Here is a 16,788-nt window from a genome sequence, read left to right as displayed (position 1 = left end):
AAATAATTGAATTATAACCATTTTGAGGACCCAGTGTCAATTGGAGAGTGGAAAGTTGATGGTTTGAACCTCTCTGCACACTTCCATATAAATATCCAGGAATTTGGAGAGGGGAGGAAGAGTGCCATTTTGTGAGATTTTGGCGCCCAGGGTACCCTGCTGTGCTTTTATAGTCAAAGTGAGAGTAGAAGGTGGGCTGTAGAAGCAGCACTCTAGATAAAGGGCCTCCAAATAAATGAAGTAGCAGCCCTTGTGGCAACCTTGCATCAAAACCTGGAGCCCATAGGCTGGAGAGATGTCTTAGTTGTTAAGGTGCCTGCCTGTGAAGTAAGACCTCAGTTTGATTTTTCCAGGTCCCACATAAGCCAGATGCACATGGTGGCACATGCTTCTGGAATTCATTTGCAGTGGCTGGAGGCCCTGATGTGCCCATTCTCACTCTCCCCCGTCTGTGGCTTAAATAAATAAAAAAAAATGATTTTGTAAAAAAAGAGCCCAGTTTTTATATGGAGTCCCTTTCCCCTGCTTGGACAATAAGTGTGTGCACCAGAGTCACTTTGGTAGGATCATTATCTGTGGGGGTCATGATGGGGTTTGGGAATGGGTTGTACATGTTGTACATGCCTCATTCCATATAAACTGACCCTAATAATAGAGATGTAATACTGTTGAAAGTCTGTACCAATTGTAGGTTATCTTGTCAAAATAACCTGTCACTGGGGACAGTGCCTATGAGCCATTTTGTAAGGTTCAGGGAACAGAGAGGCCCTATGTGTTTACTTTGAGAGTCAATGTCAGAAGTCAAGATGAACTGTGGAAGCCCTACCCCTAATCAATGGCCCTAAATAACAATTTCAGCCTTGTTTATCACCCTGTAAAAAATAGGGCAGCTTATAGAATGAACCTTTTAGTGCTTCTGCCTCAAGGATTTTTTTAAACTTGGAAGGCAGGATGTTGGGTCCTGTGAGAAGAAAGGACACATTAAGTTCTTTAGAGATCAAGGTGAAAGCCATGGCTGTATGTGGGAAGTCCCATTTCAGAAAGAGAGTCCAAGTGATCCAGTTGCACCTGTGTTATCCAGACGTGGAATGAGCCCAGTCTCTAGGAATGAGCCAGTCCCCACCTGTCACCTCTGGGGCTTTGGGTATCAGACCATATTCTGAGGTCTGTGTGGGTGATAAGGTTTGATGGTCAAGTGTGCATTCCCACTTATTCCCCTTGGGGGTGGGTGATCAGAAACAAAAGTTAGGTCCATAGTCAGACAGGTCCCAGGTGGGTTTTGGTCTTCAGGACAAGGGGATCCTACAGAAGTCTGCTTCTGTTGGCAGTAGGGAAAGACCCAAGCAGGATGACAAGGTAGGTTGATACTAGACTTCACATCTTACTTGAAGAGAAGAAAATGTTTGGGTAGAAGGAGAAGCCCCTTGGGTGAGCAGAATGAGGGACCCAGAAACTCCTGGAAGTTAAGGTGGGGAATTGGGAAGGGCTGAGATTACCCTTGATGGGTTCCAACCCCATTGTTCTGTCAGCCCTGGGCAAGCCCACGTGGGGGTGTTGTATCCTCACTTTGTTTCCTCTTTCTCAGGAAGGTGAGGCTATGGAGTGAAGGGTGTCATCAGAGAGCCATGCCTTATTGAGATAGAAGGTGTGAAGAATCTGCCAGCAATCAGGGTGAGGAACTATGGGGAGGAATAAGTGTGTGTAGGAAGCCTATATCTCCCAAACAAGGGACCTCACAGATCTTGCCTTGCTATTTTTTTCATCACTGCCTAGGTGTCCGAGGGAAGGTGGATGCATGGAACTTTCTGTCATTCTCAAGGCTAGCGTTGGGAGGGTCAAGGTGTTAAGAATCTTGGTCCTTAGAATGATATCAGGTCAGCAAAGGGAGATGAGGTATGGGGGGAAAGAAGATGTAAGAAAGGACAGGTCAAGTGAATACACTTCAGTGAACTGAGGCAGCCCTCACCTATAGTGAGATGAGCCCAGGTCATGTGGCAATTGCTGGAGACTCCATGAAGGAGTGAAAGGATAGGACACTTGTTTATGTGTCTTGAGAATTGCCAATCTCTCTGAGAGATGAAGAACTTTACCATAGTGAGTGACCTCAGTTAGCAGACATAGGGGTTCAAGGATCTGGAAAAAAAGATAATAGTGAAGACCCCAAGGATTACTGAAGGCAGCTCCAGGCCAGAGCAGAGACATGAGGCCCCATAGAAGTTCACTTTGTTGTCATCACAGTCTAGGGTATGGCTGTCAGCCTGAGTTGCCTGTCTTGTTTCCAGGAAGCTGAAGGTGCTGGACTGAATTGTATCAGAGGGAGGATCCCAGGCCTTTCAAGACTCAAGGTGAGGACTTGGGGAATCCTTTCACCTAAACACATGGGGCCCAGTCTTTCTCTGCCCCTTCTGTGAGCTATAGGTAAACCTAGGGACTGTAGGTGGATTCCCTCCCCTCACTTATTCTTCCCTCTGTCTCAGAAATAGGACTTTGGTTTAAGGAAGGTGGCACAGGTAATTAATAGAAACTTTCCAAACATTTCCATTTATCAAGGTGAAGACTTTGAAGTTCCCTCATTGAAGCTCACAGACCACACTAAGTTACAGTCTCACAAGGATAGGTACAAGCAGAATTTAGGTCCCTTCACTGCCTATTGACCCACCTCAGAGAGGTGGACACTTGTTCCAAGACTTTGCCTCAGGCCAACAGACTGTGATCCAGATCCTGCCAGAACAAGGTTGAGGGTCCAGAATGAGCACCAAGGTGATCAAACACCCTAGAATGGGGAGATTTCACCAGAATCCAGGCAACTTCTGTCAGGACTAAGGGACCAGTATTGTCCTCACAGTTTCTGTTACTCAGCGCCTTTCAAGGGAATTGTAGGAACCAGGGAGTGAATGTCTTGGTATGAGTCATTGTCTTCAGGGGAGATAGTAGGGGAATTCCAAGTGGGGCCAACAGTCAAGGTTAAATGCACATCCTGAGCATGTACAAAATGTCCCACTTCAAAACACAGGAGCACATGTTACCTGGCCAAACACAACTCTCATGGAAGTTCCGGATCCTCATGATCTGTGACCCATGTTTCTCTGAGGAGATTTGTCATTTTCCCCCTCACTCTCAAGGGTCAGGCCTTCCAGGAAGGCAGAGGCCTTGTTGCCATACAGTACCACCAAGGGAAAACTTGGAATAGGTCTTTGTGAGTGCTGTCACAGGGCCAGCTTTCAGCAGAGTCTAAAAACTCTCCTCTTCCTTCCCCAGCTCTCCCTATCACTGTGCTCCTGCTTGGTGCCCAGAGCAGAGTCAATATGTCTCCACCTCGGAAGCGCAGACGTTACGTAACTGAATTGCAAAGTGAGGCACAGGATGAAATGGATACACTGGAGGCCCCGGATGATTCTTCATCTTCTACCTGCTCTTCCTCTTTCCCATCTTCTTTCTCCTCCTCCTCTTGCTATAATGAAGTCTGGGGCACTCCAGAGGAAAGTTTGTCTGCTGGTATGACATCAAATACTTCCCAGAGCTCTGAGAAGTCTTTCCAGTCCTGTGCCATGGACTGTACTCCAGGTAGCTCATCTTGTCTGCCCATTTCCCAGCAAATTGAAGAAGGTTCAGGTAGCTCACAGGCCATGGCTTGTGCTGTTCCCTCACTCAGCAGTGATATAGATTTGAAAATAAATGAGTTGGTGAAGCACCTACTCTTTAAGTATGCAATGAAGGATCCAACTACCAAAGCAGAAATGACTACTGTCATTGGAAAATATGAGGTCTTCTATCACGTAATCTTTAGTAAAGCTTCTGAGTGCATGCTGCTTGGCTTTGGCATTGACATGCAGCAAATGGAGCCTTTTGGCAACTCCTATAGGCTTGTCCCTGCCCTGGACCTCACATATGATGGGTTTCTGAGTGATGTCCAGGGCATGCCTAAAACAGGCCTTCTGATAATGGTCCTGTGCATAATCTTCCTAAATGGCAGCCATGCTAGTGAGGAACTCCTCTGGAGGGTGTTGGGTAATATAGGGGTGTATGCTGACAAGCGCCACGAATATTATGGTGATCCTAGGAGACTGATCACTGAAGAGTTTGTGCAGGAAGGGTACGTGGAGTACCAGTGGGTGCCCTTCCCTGATCCTGCTCACTATGAGTTCTTGTGGGGCCCCAGGGCACATGCTGAAGTCCGCAAAATGAAAGCCCTAGAGTTTTTGACCAATTTAAATGGAAGTCACCCAACATCCTACCCCAGGTTGTATGCAGAGGCTTTGAAAGATGAGGAAGAGAGGGCTCAGGGCAATGTTTCCCCATCAGATGAAGGTTCTGACATGCCAAGTGGAAGTTCTAGTGCGCTGGCAGCCTCCAGTGAGGATTAGTTCAGGCAGTGATCTCAGTAGTCTAGGCTGAGGCTGGAGCTGGTGGCACTACAGTGAGACACTCTCCTCTGTTGTGTTTGGGTGACCTGGAGATTTGTCAAGTTTGTATTTTTGAGCATGTTAGTTTTACCATAGATTTCTTAGCTTCAGAACCATTATAAATTGCCATATTCAAGCACTTATTACCGCTAATCCAACTTAAGATAGTCTTTCTGTTTTGTAAAACAGATGGTGATGCCTTCCATGTTACATGTAATCTGTCACAATACACCATGGCATTGGGGTTGGAAATGTTGTTAAAGAACTTGGCATTAAAACAGAGGAAACAATAAAATCGTTAATTTTTGAATGCATTATTTTCAGTCTTGTTATTTGAAAAGTTAGAATGTACACGGTGGGATTTTATTAAAGTCATATCTAATGTGTAGTAAGTAGAATCTCTGCTCACTGGTTGACTCCTTTCTCAAACCTTTGAGTAGCAGCTCTGAGCAGAGCCTATGTTGACAATGGGATGGTAGGAGAAGCAGGCCCGTCCTTACTTGTACAATAGTTTGGTAACATCAGGAAAACTGTGACCTGTCTGTGTTGACAAAAAGAACAAGTTACAAGGGGTTGAGAAAGAGGACTCTAGGGGAGAACAGCCACTTTGTGTCCATGGCATGAGACAAGGCACTTTGGGGACTAGGAAACTACAATTCTGTGGGAGTTTTTTGCTAGGAAATCCCATGGTGTTTGGGAGCAGACTTTCAGGTACTGTGACTGACTTGGAGCTGAGAGAAGGGAAAGATGTTTTGAGAAGTTCCTGGTGGTGTGGATACCACAGGAAGGAATCAGAATTTGGTTCTGGGACAGGAAAGGGACAGCTGTACATAGTACACGAACTGCAGTTGGTTTCCTGAGATAAGGGTGTGTGTGTCAGGGAAAGTGAAGCCTAGTAGCTCTGGAAGGTACCATTCTGCCTGGCTGAAAAAGAGACTTGACTAGTAAAAGGGCAATATACTGTGATTGTCTCATGTCATTTAACCAGTTGTAAGCAGATACTATGGGGTGACAGGAATTGATTTTAGAAGAGAAAAGCCTCTGGGAAGGAGGAAGGGAGTTGCTCTTTGACTCATATTCTGGGGATTTCCTTGCACATTCTAGTCAATTCCTGCACATCCTGATTCTGCCATGTATTTCCTAACATGGGGAATTTAGTTTATACATGAAATTTCAACTTACCTGTTTACCTGTCCCCTGTCTTATTGAGCTACATGTGAGTCATGTGTCCTGGAGGCAAATGACAGGAGGATCAATGCTTTAGGGGAAGGGCTGCTGCCTGCCATTTTCACTACATTTTCTGCATACATGAAACACTACACCAGGCACTTTTCATAGAGGACATGTGGTTCAGCAGTCATGCTGGACAGGCCTTACCAGACTCCCTTCATATGTGAAGAGTCCAAGGGTACAAGAATTGTAAATTTTCCCAATCCTTGCCTTGTAAGTGACAGGGCTGGAGGAGACTTTGGGTCTAAATGGTGTTAGAACCCAAGTTATTCCCACTCTTCAGGTTCTCTGGTCAACATTCATTCTATCAGGCCTTGGTTCTTCTGAGCATGGCATGTTTCTCAAAATCCTGGGTGCAAGGTACTAAGGTCATGTTTAAAGAGAATATAAATGTGAATCAAACACATTCTGGATTTGTCTATTGACATTGTTATTCTAGATTTGTTCACATCTCTAGGTTCCTTTAAAGTTTATCTGAGTCATTAATATGTCCAGAGCTTGCTCTTACCAACATCATCAGTGTAACTTCTGTGAAAATCAGGAATCTGTCCTGCTGACCTGTTGCCACTGCGTCCAACTTTACACAGCCTAGAGTCACCTGCTCATCCATTTTGTTTTGTTTGGTTTTTTGAGGTAGAGTAACACTCTAGCCCAGTCTGACCTGTAATTCATTATGTAGTCTCAGGCTAGCCTCGAACTCACAATGATTTTCCTGCCTCTGCCTCCCGAGTGCTGGGATTAAAGGCTTGTGCCACCACACCCAGCTTGCTTACTCAGTTGTTATTGAGCGTTCATAATGCAGAAGTATTCTGGCTCGCCTGTATCACAACTAGTATTCTCTCTTATAGCAAAGCTTTCATTATAAAGGCTGACTTTGGACAGATACATCTATACAGTTGATCATTCCTCCCACGTAAATTCAACAAACTTTTCCAGAGGAGCTGTTGAGTACAATCTATCTATGAGTTATTGGGATACAATTATGAAGTTATGACCTTGTGAGGTTTTGGAATTATTTTTCATTTGAAACAAAGTTTTAATAAGATGTCTAAATTTTTATTTATTTATTTGAAGAGACAGACACAGAGAGAAAGACAGATAGAGGAAGAGAGAGAGAATGGGCATGCCAGGGCTTCCAGCCTCTGCAAACAAACTCCAGATGCTTGCGCCCCCTTATGCATCTGGCTAACGTGGGTCCTGGAGAATCGGGCCTTGAACCAGGGTCCTTAGGCTTCACAGGCAAGCGCTTAACCGCTAAGCCATCTCTCCAGCCGGCATTACATTTTAAATCAAGTATGGTTATCAGTTTATGGGAGCCAGGGGTGGAATGTGGTGATTTAATTCAGGTGTCCCCCATAAACTTTTATGTTCTGAATGCTAGGATCCCAGCTGATGGGAATTTGGGAATTAACACCTCCCAGAGCCAGTGTATTGTTGGGAGCAGGCCTGTGGGTGTTAGAGCCAGCTCCCCTTTGCTAGTATTTGGCACGCTCTCCTGTTGCTATTGTCCACCTTAAGTTGGCCAGGGGGTGATGTCCACCCTCTGCTCATGCCCTTGCTTTCCCCCTGCTATCATGGAGCTTCCCCTCGAGTCTGTAAGCCAAAATAAAGCTTTTTTTTTTTTTCCCTAAAAGCTGCTCTTGATTGGGTGATTTCTACCAGCAATGTGAACCTGACTGCAACAAGCAGTGATCTTGGTATATTTTGCTTCTCTATATCTGTGGGTTCTACATATGCAGATTCAAACAACCACTGTACTGAACATGTACCCATTTTTCTTTTATTTTCTAATGTGAGTGTAACACACACACACACAACATTTACATTATTTTTAGTGGTGTTGCAGTCAGGTTTGCATTGCTGGCAGAAATCTCCTGACCAAGAGCAGCTTGTGGGGAAGTTTATTTTGGCTTATAAACTTGAGGGGAAGCTCAGTAATGCCAGGAGAAAGCAATGGCATGAGCAGAAAGCGGCAACATGATGTGGACAACAAGAACAGGAGATTGTGTCAAACACTGGCAAGGGGACACTGGCTATAACACCCATAAGCCCGCCCCCAACAATACACTGCCTCCAGGAGGCGTTAATTCCCAAATCTCCATCAGCTGGGAACCTAGCCTGCACGATGCCTAAGTTTATGGGGGACGCCTGAATCAAACCACCACAGGTGGTGTAATTTATCTAGAGGTAAAGTGTACGGGACTATACCTAAAGTTCTGTGTATCTAGTGCAGCATTTTATATAAGGGACTTGATCCTGAGCATTCCTGTGAAACCAAACCTCATGGACAGGACACTGTGAAGATTTGTTTTGATGGACAGCTTGATCAGATTGAAATAGGCTTAAATAGCTAAGTACATTCTGAGTGTGATTGTGAGGGCATTTTCAGAGATGACTAAATCATGACGGTTTTGTCTTTATCGGTTGCTTCATCCATTGACAAATTCAAATTTTGAAAAGAAACTGGGAGGTGATGGAGCTTTGGGAGGTGGAGCCTAGTTGAAGAAAGCACGTCATTTGGAGCATGACTCTCGGGGAGTCTTGTTCCTGGCCCTTTCTCTGTTTGCTAGCCCCCCATGAAGCGAAAAGCTCCTCTGTCACATGGTCCTGATGCCACTATGTTCTGCCTCCCCTCAGGCCCATGGCAGATCATGGACTGAAATCTTTGAAATTGTGAGTCAAAACAAATCTTTCTTCTTTTAAGCTGTTGACATCAGGCAGCCACAGTGATGAAAAAAGTCTATTGCCTAGTTGTTCACTGTATAAGTTGTTTCTGTTTCCCCAACTCCACACACAATTCCTTGACTGATGTTGGTTATGTAATATCAACTAAAATCTAAATATGTGTAGCATGATTTCCTTTAAAATTACGAGGAAAGGGCCAGGCAGGGTGGCGCACGCCTTTAATCCCAGCACTTGGGAGGCAGAGGTAGGAGGATCACTGAGAGCTCAAGGCCACCCTGAGACTACATAGTGAATTATTCCAGGTCAGCCTGGGCTAGAGTGAGACCCTGCCTTGAAAAAGCAAATAAATAAATAAATAAATAAAGGAAAGAGGGTTTGGGGAAAATGTCTCTGTTGGTAAAGTCCAGATTCCTAGCTTCCATGTAAAAGCTTACTGTAGTGGTACATAGCTGGAATCCCAGTGCTGGAGAAACAAAGCCAAGGTAACTTCTGGAGCTTGCTGTCAAGCCAGGTAAACTCAAGGACTGATGATACACCTTGTCCCCACCAAAAATAAAGTGAAGAGGAGCCAACCTCGACCTCTGCCCTCCACACACGGACACACATAAACATACAAGCATGCCTACGCATCCATATAAAGGTAAGAAGTGACTCGCATATGAGCTTCTTAATAGAGGAAAAAGAAAGGAACAATTTTAGTTTTGCAGTTCACAAAATGTCATCATGTCACTGTCACACTTCAAATGATGAGTGCTATTTAGATACCTGGTTTATGTGGCTTCATCTAGTCACTGCATGGGCCTTGGGTACCAAAAGGAAAATAGCCAACCATGCCTGATGCAACTAAGAGTCAGGAAACATGAAAACGCAGGCCTTTCCTCTGGTGCTGGCAGACACTTTATTCCTGTATTCCACCATACCTTATTTTGCAATGCCAGAAACTGAACATGGCCTTGCTTGTATGCTTTAAAACAGTGCATACTGTTTTAAAGACAATGGTATGTGAAGACAATTGTACTTAATCGCGAAGTGACAATTCCCATGAGTTTTTCATTCATTTGTGGAGATTCAGATTTCTATGCATTCAGTAATACTTTCTGTTTGCCTCGAGGATGCCCTCTAACATTTAAAAAATCATTTTTATTTATTTATCTTGGGGGGAGGTAAGAAAGATGCAGATGGAGAGGAAGAATGGGCACACCAGGGCCTTCAGCCACTGCAAACAAATTCCGGACACATGTGCCACCTTGTATAATGGCTTACATGGGTCCTGGGGAATCAAACCAGGGTCCTTTGGGTTTCTAGAGGAGAGTCTTGACTGCAAAGCCATCTCTCCAGCCCCTCTTTTAACATTTATTTCAAGCATCCTGTGGTGGTTTGATTCAGGTGTCCCCCATAAACTTAGGTGTTCTGAATGCTAGGTTCCCAGCTGATGGAGATTTGGGAATTAATGCCTCCTGGAGGAAGTATATTGTTGGGGGCTGGCTTATGGGTATTAAAGCCAGTTTCCCCTTGCCAGTGTTTGGCACACCCTCCTGTTGCTGTGTCCCACCTTATGTTAGCCAGGGGGTGATGTCCACCCTCTGCTCATGCCATTGTTTTCCCCTCCCATCATGGAGCTTCCCCTCGAGCCTGTAAGCCAAAATAAATCTCTTTTTCCCAGAAGCTGCTCTTGGTTGGGCGATTTCTAATAGCAATGCGAACCAGACTGCAACAGTAAAGTGGTAGCAAGGAGTGGGGTTGCTGCTGGACACCTGACTATGTGGCTTTGACCTTTTGGAGCTGATTTTCAAGAGGAATGTGGGAGGATTTGAAACCTTGGCCTAAGAGATGCTTTGCAGTGCTGTAAGTACAGCTTGATGGTCTATCCTGGTCAGAGCTGAAAGACTTGAAGGCAGTATGAACTATGAACTGTGAGGTTTGGCTTATGAGGGTGAGAAAGAGCTGTGCCTGGACTGGGCTAGCAGTTTGTGTGAGAAGCTTGCTCTTGTGCCCATGTCCTGAGAAGTTGTGCAGGGCTGCTTTGCGTAGAAATGAACTAGTGTGTGCAGAGGTATATGGCACAGAAAGAAAAATCTTTGGGTGAACTGTTGCCCATTCAGCTGCAATTGAGAGATTACAACCTATGAGACTGGGCTAGCTGACCTGCGCTGGGGTAACAGGAAGAATATAGACTCTTGAAGGAGCCTGAGTGCTCAAGGAGTGTCCTGTTCTTCAAAGTCTGCTTTATTCCCCTCTGGATTAACAAATTGGCACCCTACCTGGTATCATGGAGTATAAGAAATGCTGCAAAGAGGGTCATTGAGTTTGCAACACGGTCTTGTGTTTTGGAAATGGCCATGGGCAGTGTGAAGTGGGTTTGCTGGTTGCCTGCATAGAGACCCCATGGGGCCATGAGGATGAACCGTGGCTTGCAGTGGACATCCAGTGGAGATGCCGGGACCATGAGATGGCTGCCAAGGAGCTGCCGGCCCCGATGACGTTTCTCAGGACTGTGAGTAGCCTAGCTGGAGGGGTGGAATTGAAATGCCAGAGACTTGTTGCTGGTTAGAATTATCAGACTTGAAGATTTGTCACTGGTTAGAGTTGCTGGACTTGAAGCTACAGAGTTTGATATTTGCCCTGGTTGTTTTAAATATTTTATTGGTTGAATGTTTCTTTGCTATGCCCAATGCCATCTTTTGCAGTGTGAATATTTATTCTATGCCATTATGGGTTTTTGAGGTTATTTTTTGGTATTATGGCTCAGTTAAAAGATCTTGGACTATGGGCAGCTATGAACATCATTGGGATTGATTAAAAACTATGGGGACTTTTAAAATGAGATGAATGCATTGTATTTTACATCATGTATGGATATCAGTTTATGGGGGCCAGGGGCGGAATGTGGTGGTTTGATTCAGGTGTCCCCCATAAACTTAGGTGTTCTGAATGCTAGGTTCCCAGCTGATGGAGATTTGGGAATTAATGCCTCCTGGAGGAAGTGTATTGTTGGGGGCTGGCTTATGGGTATTAAAGCCAGTTTCCCCTTGCCAGTGTTTGGCACACCCTCCTGTTGCTGTGTCCCACCTTATGTTAGCCAGGGGGTGATGTCCACCCTCTGCTCATGCCACCATTTTTCTCTGCAGTCGTGGAGCTTCCCCTCGAGCCTGTAAGCCAAAATAAACCTCTTTTTCCCAGAAGCTGCTCTTGGTTGGGTGATTCCTAACAGCAATGCGAACCGGACTGCAACACATCCTTTAACATTTCTTGTATTTGTATTTCTTATCTGTTGGTATTAATTCCTTAAGGTTTGTATTTACAAGAAAGGCATTTATTTTGCCTATGTTTTGCAGTGTGCTTTCACAATATATGGAATTGTAGACTGATGGTCTGATGTATTTCAGCAATTTGAAGATACTGCTCCACTCTTCTTGTTTTCAATGTATGTATTATGCTTATTGACACATACTAATTGTATGAATTAATGGGAATCACAGTGATATTTATCTGTATGTGTACACCACATAACTAGTCTGTTCTACATTGATGTCGTCTTTAAGTTCATATTTATATTATATTTGTTCTTCTGTTGGTAAAGTATTGTTTTCTCTAGTTACTGACCTGTCAGGTTTTCTTTAAGTAATTCAGTTTTGATCTATTTTGGCATATGTGTTTTTCTTTTTTACATCTTTTTTGTTCTTGGGAGTTTAATATTTTTACTCTGTGGATTTATAGTTTTCATCAAATTTGAGATTTTTAATTTTATTTTTTCAAAAATACTTTCATATTCTCTCTTTACTTCCTTTTTTAAATTTATTTTGAGAGAAAGAGAAAAGGGGTGTGCGTGGGCCTTCAGCTGCTACAAACGAACTCCAGATGCGTGTGCCCTTTTGTGCACATGTGCAACATTGCGTGCATGCCTAACTGTGTGTCTGGCTTATGTGGGACCTGGAGATTCAAGCATGAGCTCTTAGACTTCACAGGCAAGCATTGTAACCGCAAAGCCATATCTCCAGCCCGTTTTTTTTTTTTTTTTTAAGGACTTCAAAATGCCACTTGAACTTGCCTTAATGGCTCCTGATTATTCTACTCATTTTTTTCAGTGTTTACTTTTCTCTGTGCCTGACTCAATATGGAAAATAATATGGCTGCTTTCAAGTTCACTCATCCTTTCTTCTTACACATCTGATAAATTAATCCAAACTAGCAAAGCTTTTCAACACAGACACTGTAACTTCCATGACTGAAACCTTAAACTTTAAAAAACAAAATCCATGCACCTGTTTCATGTGTTTAAACTGACTGTGCTCTTATTTTTGAACCTGTAGAATACTGTTATATGTAACAGTGTTTTGATACCCTTGGGTACTGACTTTACCACCTGTCTCATTTCTAAATCAGTTTCAATTTATTTTTCTTCTCATTATTGATCATATTTTTCTGCATCTTGGGATGCCTGATAATTTGGCATTTAATGTCAAACACTGTGAATTTTACATTGTGTTTATAAATAAGTGGCATTCTTGAACTTTGTCATGAGATACAGTTAAATTATGGGGAAGTAGTGTAATCATTTTAGATTTTGCTTTTAAAAGCATTTTATTTATTTATTTGAGAGACACACACACACAGAGAGAGAGAGAGAGAGAGAGAGGGAGAGAGAGAGGGAGAGAGAGAGAGAGGACGGATGGGTGTGCCAGGGCCTCTTGCCACACTGCTAACAAATTCCAGATGCATGCTCCTCTTTGTGCATCTGGCTTTACGTGGGGACTGGGGAATTGAACCCAGGCCATCAGGTTTTGCAAGAAAGTGCCTTTAACTACTGAGCCATTGTTCTAGCCCCTAGCTCTTATTTTTAAACCCTGTTGGCAAGGTAAAAGCAGCATGTAGTTGTACAGCTAATAACCCCTCTGCTAAGGCAAAACATCTTGTGTATTCCAGCCAATGCCCCATGAGCTACAGCATTTTCCATTCTGACTCGAGGGAGCAGGACTAATGCCAAGGCTTGCATAGTTGCTGAGGGTTCCTCCCCAGGAGACTCCAGAAATTCTCCAGAATTTCATCCTGCAAGCCCTAGCCTCCTTGGTTTGCATCTGGAGACTCTCACCTCCATGGTCTTAACTGAAGTAGATGGATTCTCTGTCTGGCTGCATGGTCTCTGTGGGCATTAAGTTTATCAATCATAAAGCCTGCATCTTTGTTTTGAGTCTCCCAGAGATGTCTGTTTCTTAGTTCTTTCAAGTAGCTATGTAAATTTGGTACCTATTACTCCTTTGTCACAATCAGAAATTCATACTCTAAATTTAAAATACTAAATTATGCATGAAAATAGTCCAGCATTTAAATTTTCTCAAGTTCAAATCAGACTGAAATACTGTGGAATGCAAACATACTTGGAGATATATACACAACCAGGAATATGTTCAGCAAAGCACCAACAATGTTTTCCTTTTGGTATTGGAAATTTAGATGATTTTTAAATCTCTTACCATGCTTTCAATATGCTTAACAGTTCTGAAATACATACAAAGTGCCAATATATGTATAAGGTATTATAGATATTTTAAATGTGATTTAGACCAGAAATGAACATATTTTCTCTACATGGTTTCTTTGCAATATTGATTAATTTCTGACTGGATTCTATCCAGCCTCTGGCATGTTTAATGCATATGTTACTATAAAGAAATTTAAAATAACTGCCCTCTTGGAACACTTCCCAGCTCAGGAGCTTTTCTGTTCAATTTTCTCAAAATGAATCTTAATTCAAAATAAGAGAAAATTTTAAAATAATCGAAATCCTAATTAGTAGGCTACATGCAGTCACCTATTCCTCTCTGACTTTAGAATATATTGCTTCACTGGTAAAATCTTTGAAAAATCGCCCTCTTGAAAAGTAATAACTTGTGTTAAAAGGAAAAATTGGATTTATGTGCTTAATGTGATTGTATTCAAGTTTATTAGAAGTATTGCTTTTTTGAAATAGTGTAATTATGGATTACTATGTTATCTCATTATGAGTCTTATGTGTCTCTTGTTAAAAGCTTGAGTATATGCATATTGGAAAAAAATACCCAACTTAAAAGAATAATGTTATTTGAGGTATCTTCCAGCTTTTAACTCTCCAAGTCAGGGTTTAACGTTGCATTTTTAATATAATCATAAGGTGGGTGCAGTGTTTGCATAACCCTGACCTGCCTTTACCTAAATGTGTTCTCACCACATATCTGGAGCTAATACGATTCCCTTTCACAACTAAAGCTCCATGGAATAAACACAGTGACTCAGCCTTCTATTCATACCTCACTCTTATAGGGGCTGCATACTCGGTTGTTCGTCACAGCTCACATCATCAGCTTTAACGTCCAAACTCTTCCACCTCAACATTTTCATTCCCATTCTGTCCTAACAAATTCGGAGGATCTTTTTTCTAGTATTGATGCAGTTCTAGACTTTTCTTATGCATTGGGAATTCTCTCATAGCTGTATGACTTGTCCTTTATTCTTTCGTATTAAAAAGAGCCACAAATCCTCTTCCCTCGTGTGAGGACTCAAAAAAAAAAATTGCACATAATTTCTTTACAATGGAGTTTCCTTCTAGAATGCACATTTTTTCTCTTAGAATTCTAAAGTATATGATATGATAGAATTAATAAATGACAACATATTTACCAATACCTTATAACCAAATTTATTTTGTATTTCCCTTTCCCTTGTGAAATAAAAAGCCCATTCCTTCTTTTTACACACATATATTTTACCTTGTTCCTTTACATGCATTTGTAGCACATCTAAATACTTTTCTGACTTTCCCAAACTTTATGTTATTACTAGCTAATCAGATGTTATTCATCTGTGTGATTATGTGATCTGTCATGTTTATCTTTTCTGGGATATCACATGTCTCTTGCTTTTCATGTCCAAAGCCACAGTTTCTCTACAACTTTTTAAATGCCATTGTCTACTTTTGTTTCCTGTGTTTTTTTTTTTTTATTGTTGCGTTTGGTTTTTTTTTTTTGTTTGTTTGTTTGTTTTGCAGCAATTATTTTCACTGTTTTCCCTCATTTCAATTTATTGATTTCTATTCTTACCTATAAAATTCTTCTTCTGTTGCCTAGAATTAATTTACTTTTCTTGAAGGAAGTGGAAGCTTAGAGCACTGAATCAACTTATTTTTCCTTTTTAAAGATTTTGTTTTTATTTAGTTATTAGAGACAGAGAGAAGGAGAGAGAGAGAGAGAGGGGAGAGAGAATGAACACACCAGGGTCTCTAGCCACTGCAACTGAACTCTAGATGCATGTACCATGTTGCTGATGTGGGACCTGGAAAATGGCCTAAGGACCCACTAAGCCAGCTGTCCAGCCCTTTATTTCCTTTTTAATATACACATTTATATCACAGATTTTGCTCCAAGAACTGCCTAAACTGAATGTCATAAATTCTAATTTTCTATATTCCTTTCATTCATGCCTAAATATTTTCTAATTTCCTGTAAGAATTTCTTTTGAAATGTAAGTTATTTAAAGTACATTAGCTACTTTTCCAATATTTGGGCGTTTGCAATAATCTGTTGTTACCTGTAGGTTAACTTTTTTATGAGTAGTGGATGTAATTTGTTATGTTCTTAATTCTTTGAAGTTTATTTAGCGTTTTATTCTAGCCTATCTTGGCGAACTTCCCAGAAGCACATCAATGAGATGTACATGCAGTGTTGTTTGGTGGTATGTTCTATAAGGAATGCAGATTGATGAATTGGCTGGTAGCGCTGCTCAGATCCTTCCGGGCCACTAGAGGGTTTCTATGTACACAGCCCTTTCCTTGGTGATGAGAGCCCCAGTTTCACAGGGTAACTGTCAATTTGGCTCTTTGTCTTCTCTGTTCTGGCTTTGCCTCCTATGTTTGGAGCTCTCTTTTTAGGCACATGCTCACTTGGGACTATTGTTGTGCCGTTGTCAACTCCTCAACTACTATGGAATGTTCCAGTTTACCTGTGGTAATGTTTCTTCTAGTGAAATCAAATTTTATGACATTAATGTAGTCACTCCACCTTTTCATTTCTTGCATTAGTAGTTTCAAATTATCAACCAGGAGTTCTTCTTAAAAGGTACTGTCATTGTTGTTTGGATATAAAGTGTACCTCCTGAAAGACACAGCTTGGTTGATAGCTCATGAGGTTAGAACGCTACAAGATCTTGAGGGTTCTGGCCTAATTAAAGAATTAACCCCTCAATGGATTCATAATATGATGGCATTATAGGATATGGGGACCTAATTGAAGGTAGCAGGTCACTGGTGGCATCTCCTGGAAAGACATACTTTGTATGCAGCTCCTTTCTGTCTCTCCGCTTCCAAGCTCCCACAAGGGGAAGATCTGTGCTTTGCCACATGTTCTCCTCCATGAGGTTTGGCCTCACCTCAGGCCCAACAAGATGGACCAACTGACTGCAAACTGAAACCAGGAGACAAAACAAACCTTCCTTCCCTTAA

The 16,788-nt window shown here is 42.2% G+C and overlaps 1 protein-coding gene across 1 annotated transcript; it reads left to right on the top strand.

Annotated features, from left to right (window-relative positions):
* The first annotated feature begins 3,305 nt into the window (after positions 1–3,305).
* Positions 3,306–4,364, top strand: LOC101617748 (melanoma-associated antigen 10-like). The gene has a single exon (XM_004668899.2). It carries the CDS (start codon positions 3,306–3,308, stop codon positions 4,362–4,364), a length of 1,059 nt encoding a protein of 352 aa, XP_004668956.1.
* Positions 4,365–16,788: the final 12,424 nt, after the last annotated feature.

The sequence above is a fragment of the Jaculus jaculus genome, chromosome X (assembly GCF_020740685.1).
Source record: "Jaculus jaculus isolate mJacJac1 chromosome X, mJacJac1.mat.Y.cur, whole genome shotgun sequence".
Classification (NCBI taxonomy): Eukaryota; Metazoa; Chordata; class Mammalia; order Rodentia; family Dipodidae; genus Jaculus; species Jaculus jaculus.
Note: the sequence above shows the minus strand (reverse complement) of the source record. Positions and strands in the feature narration are given on the sequence as shown.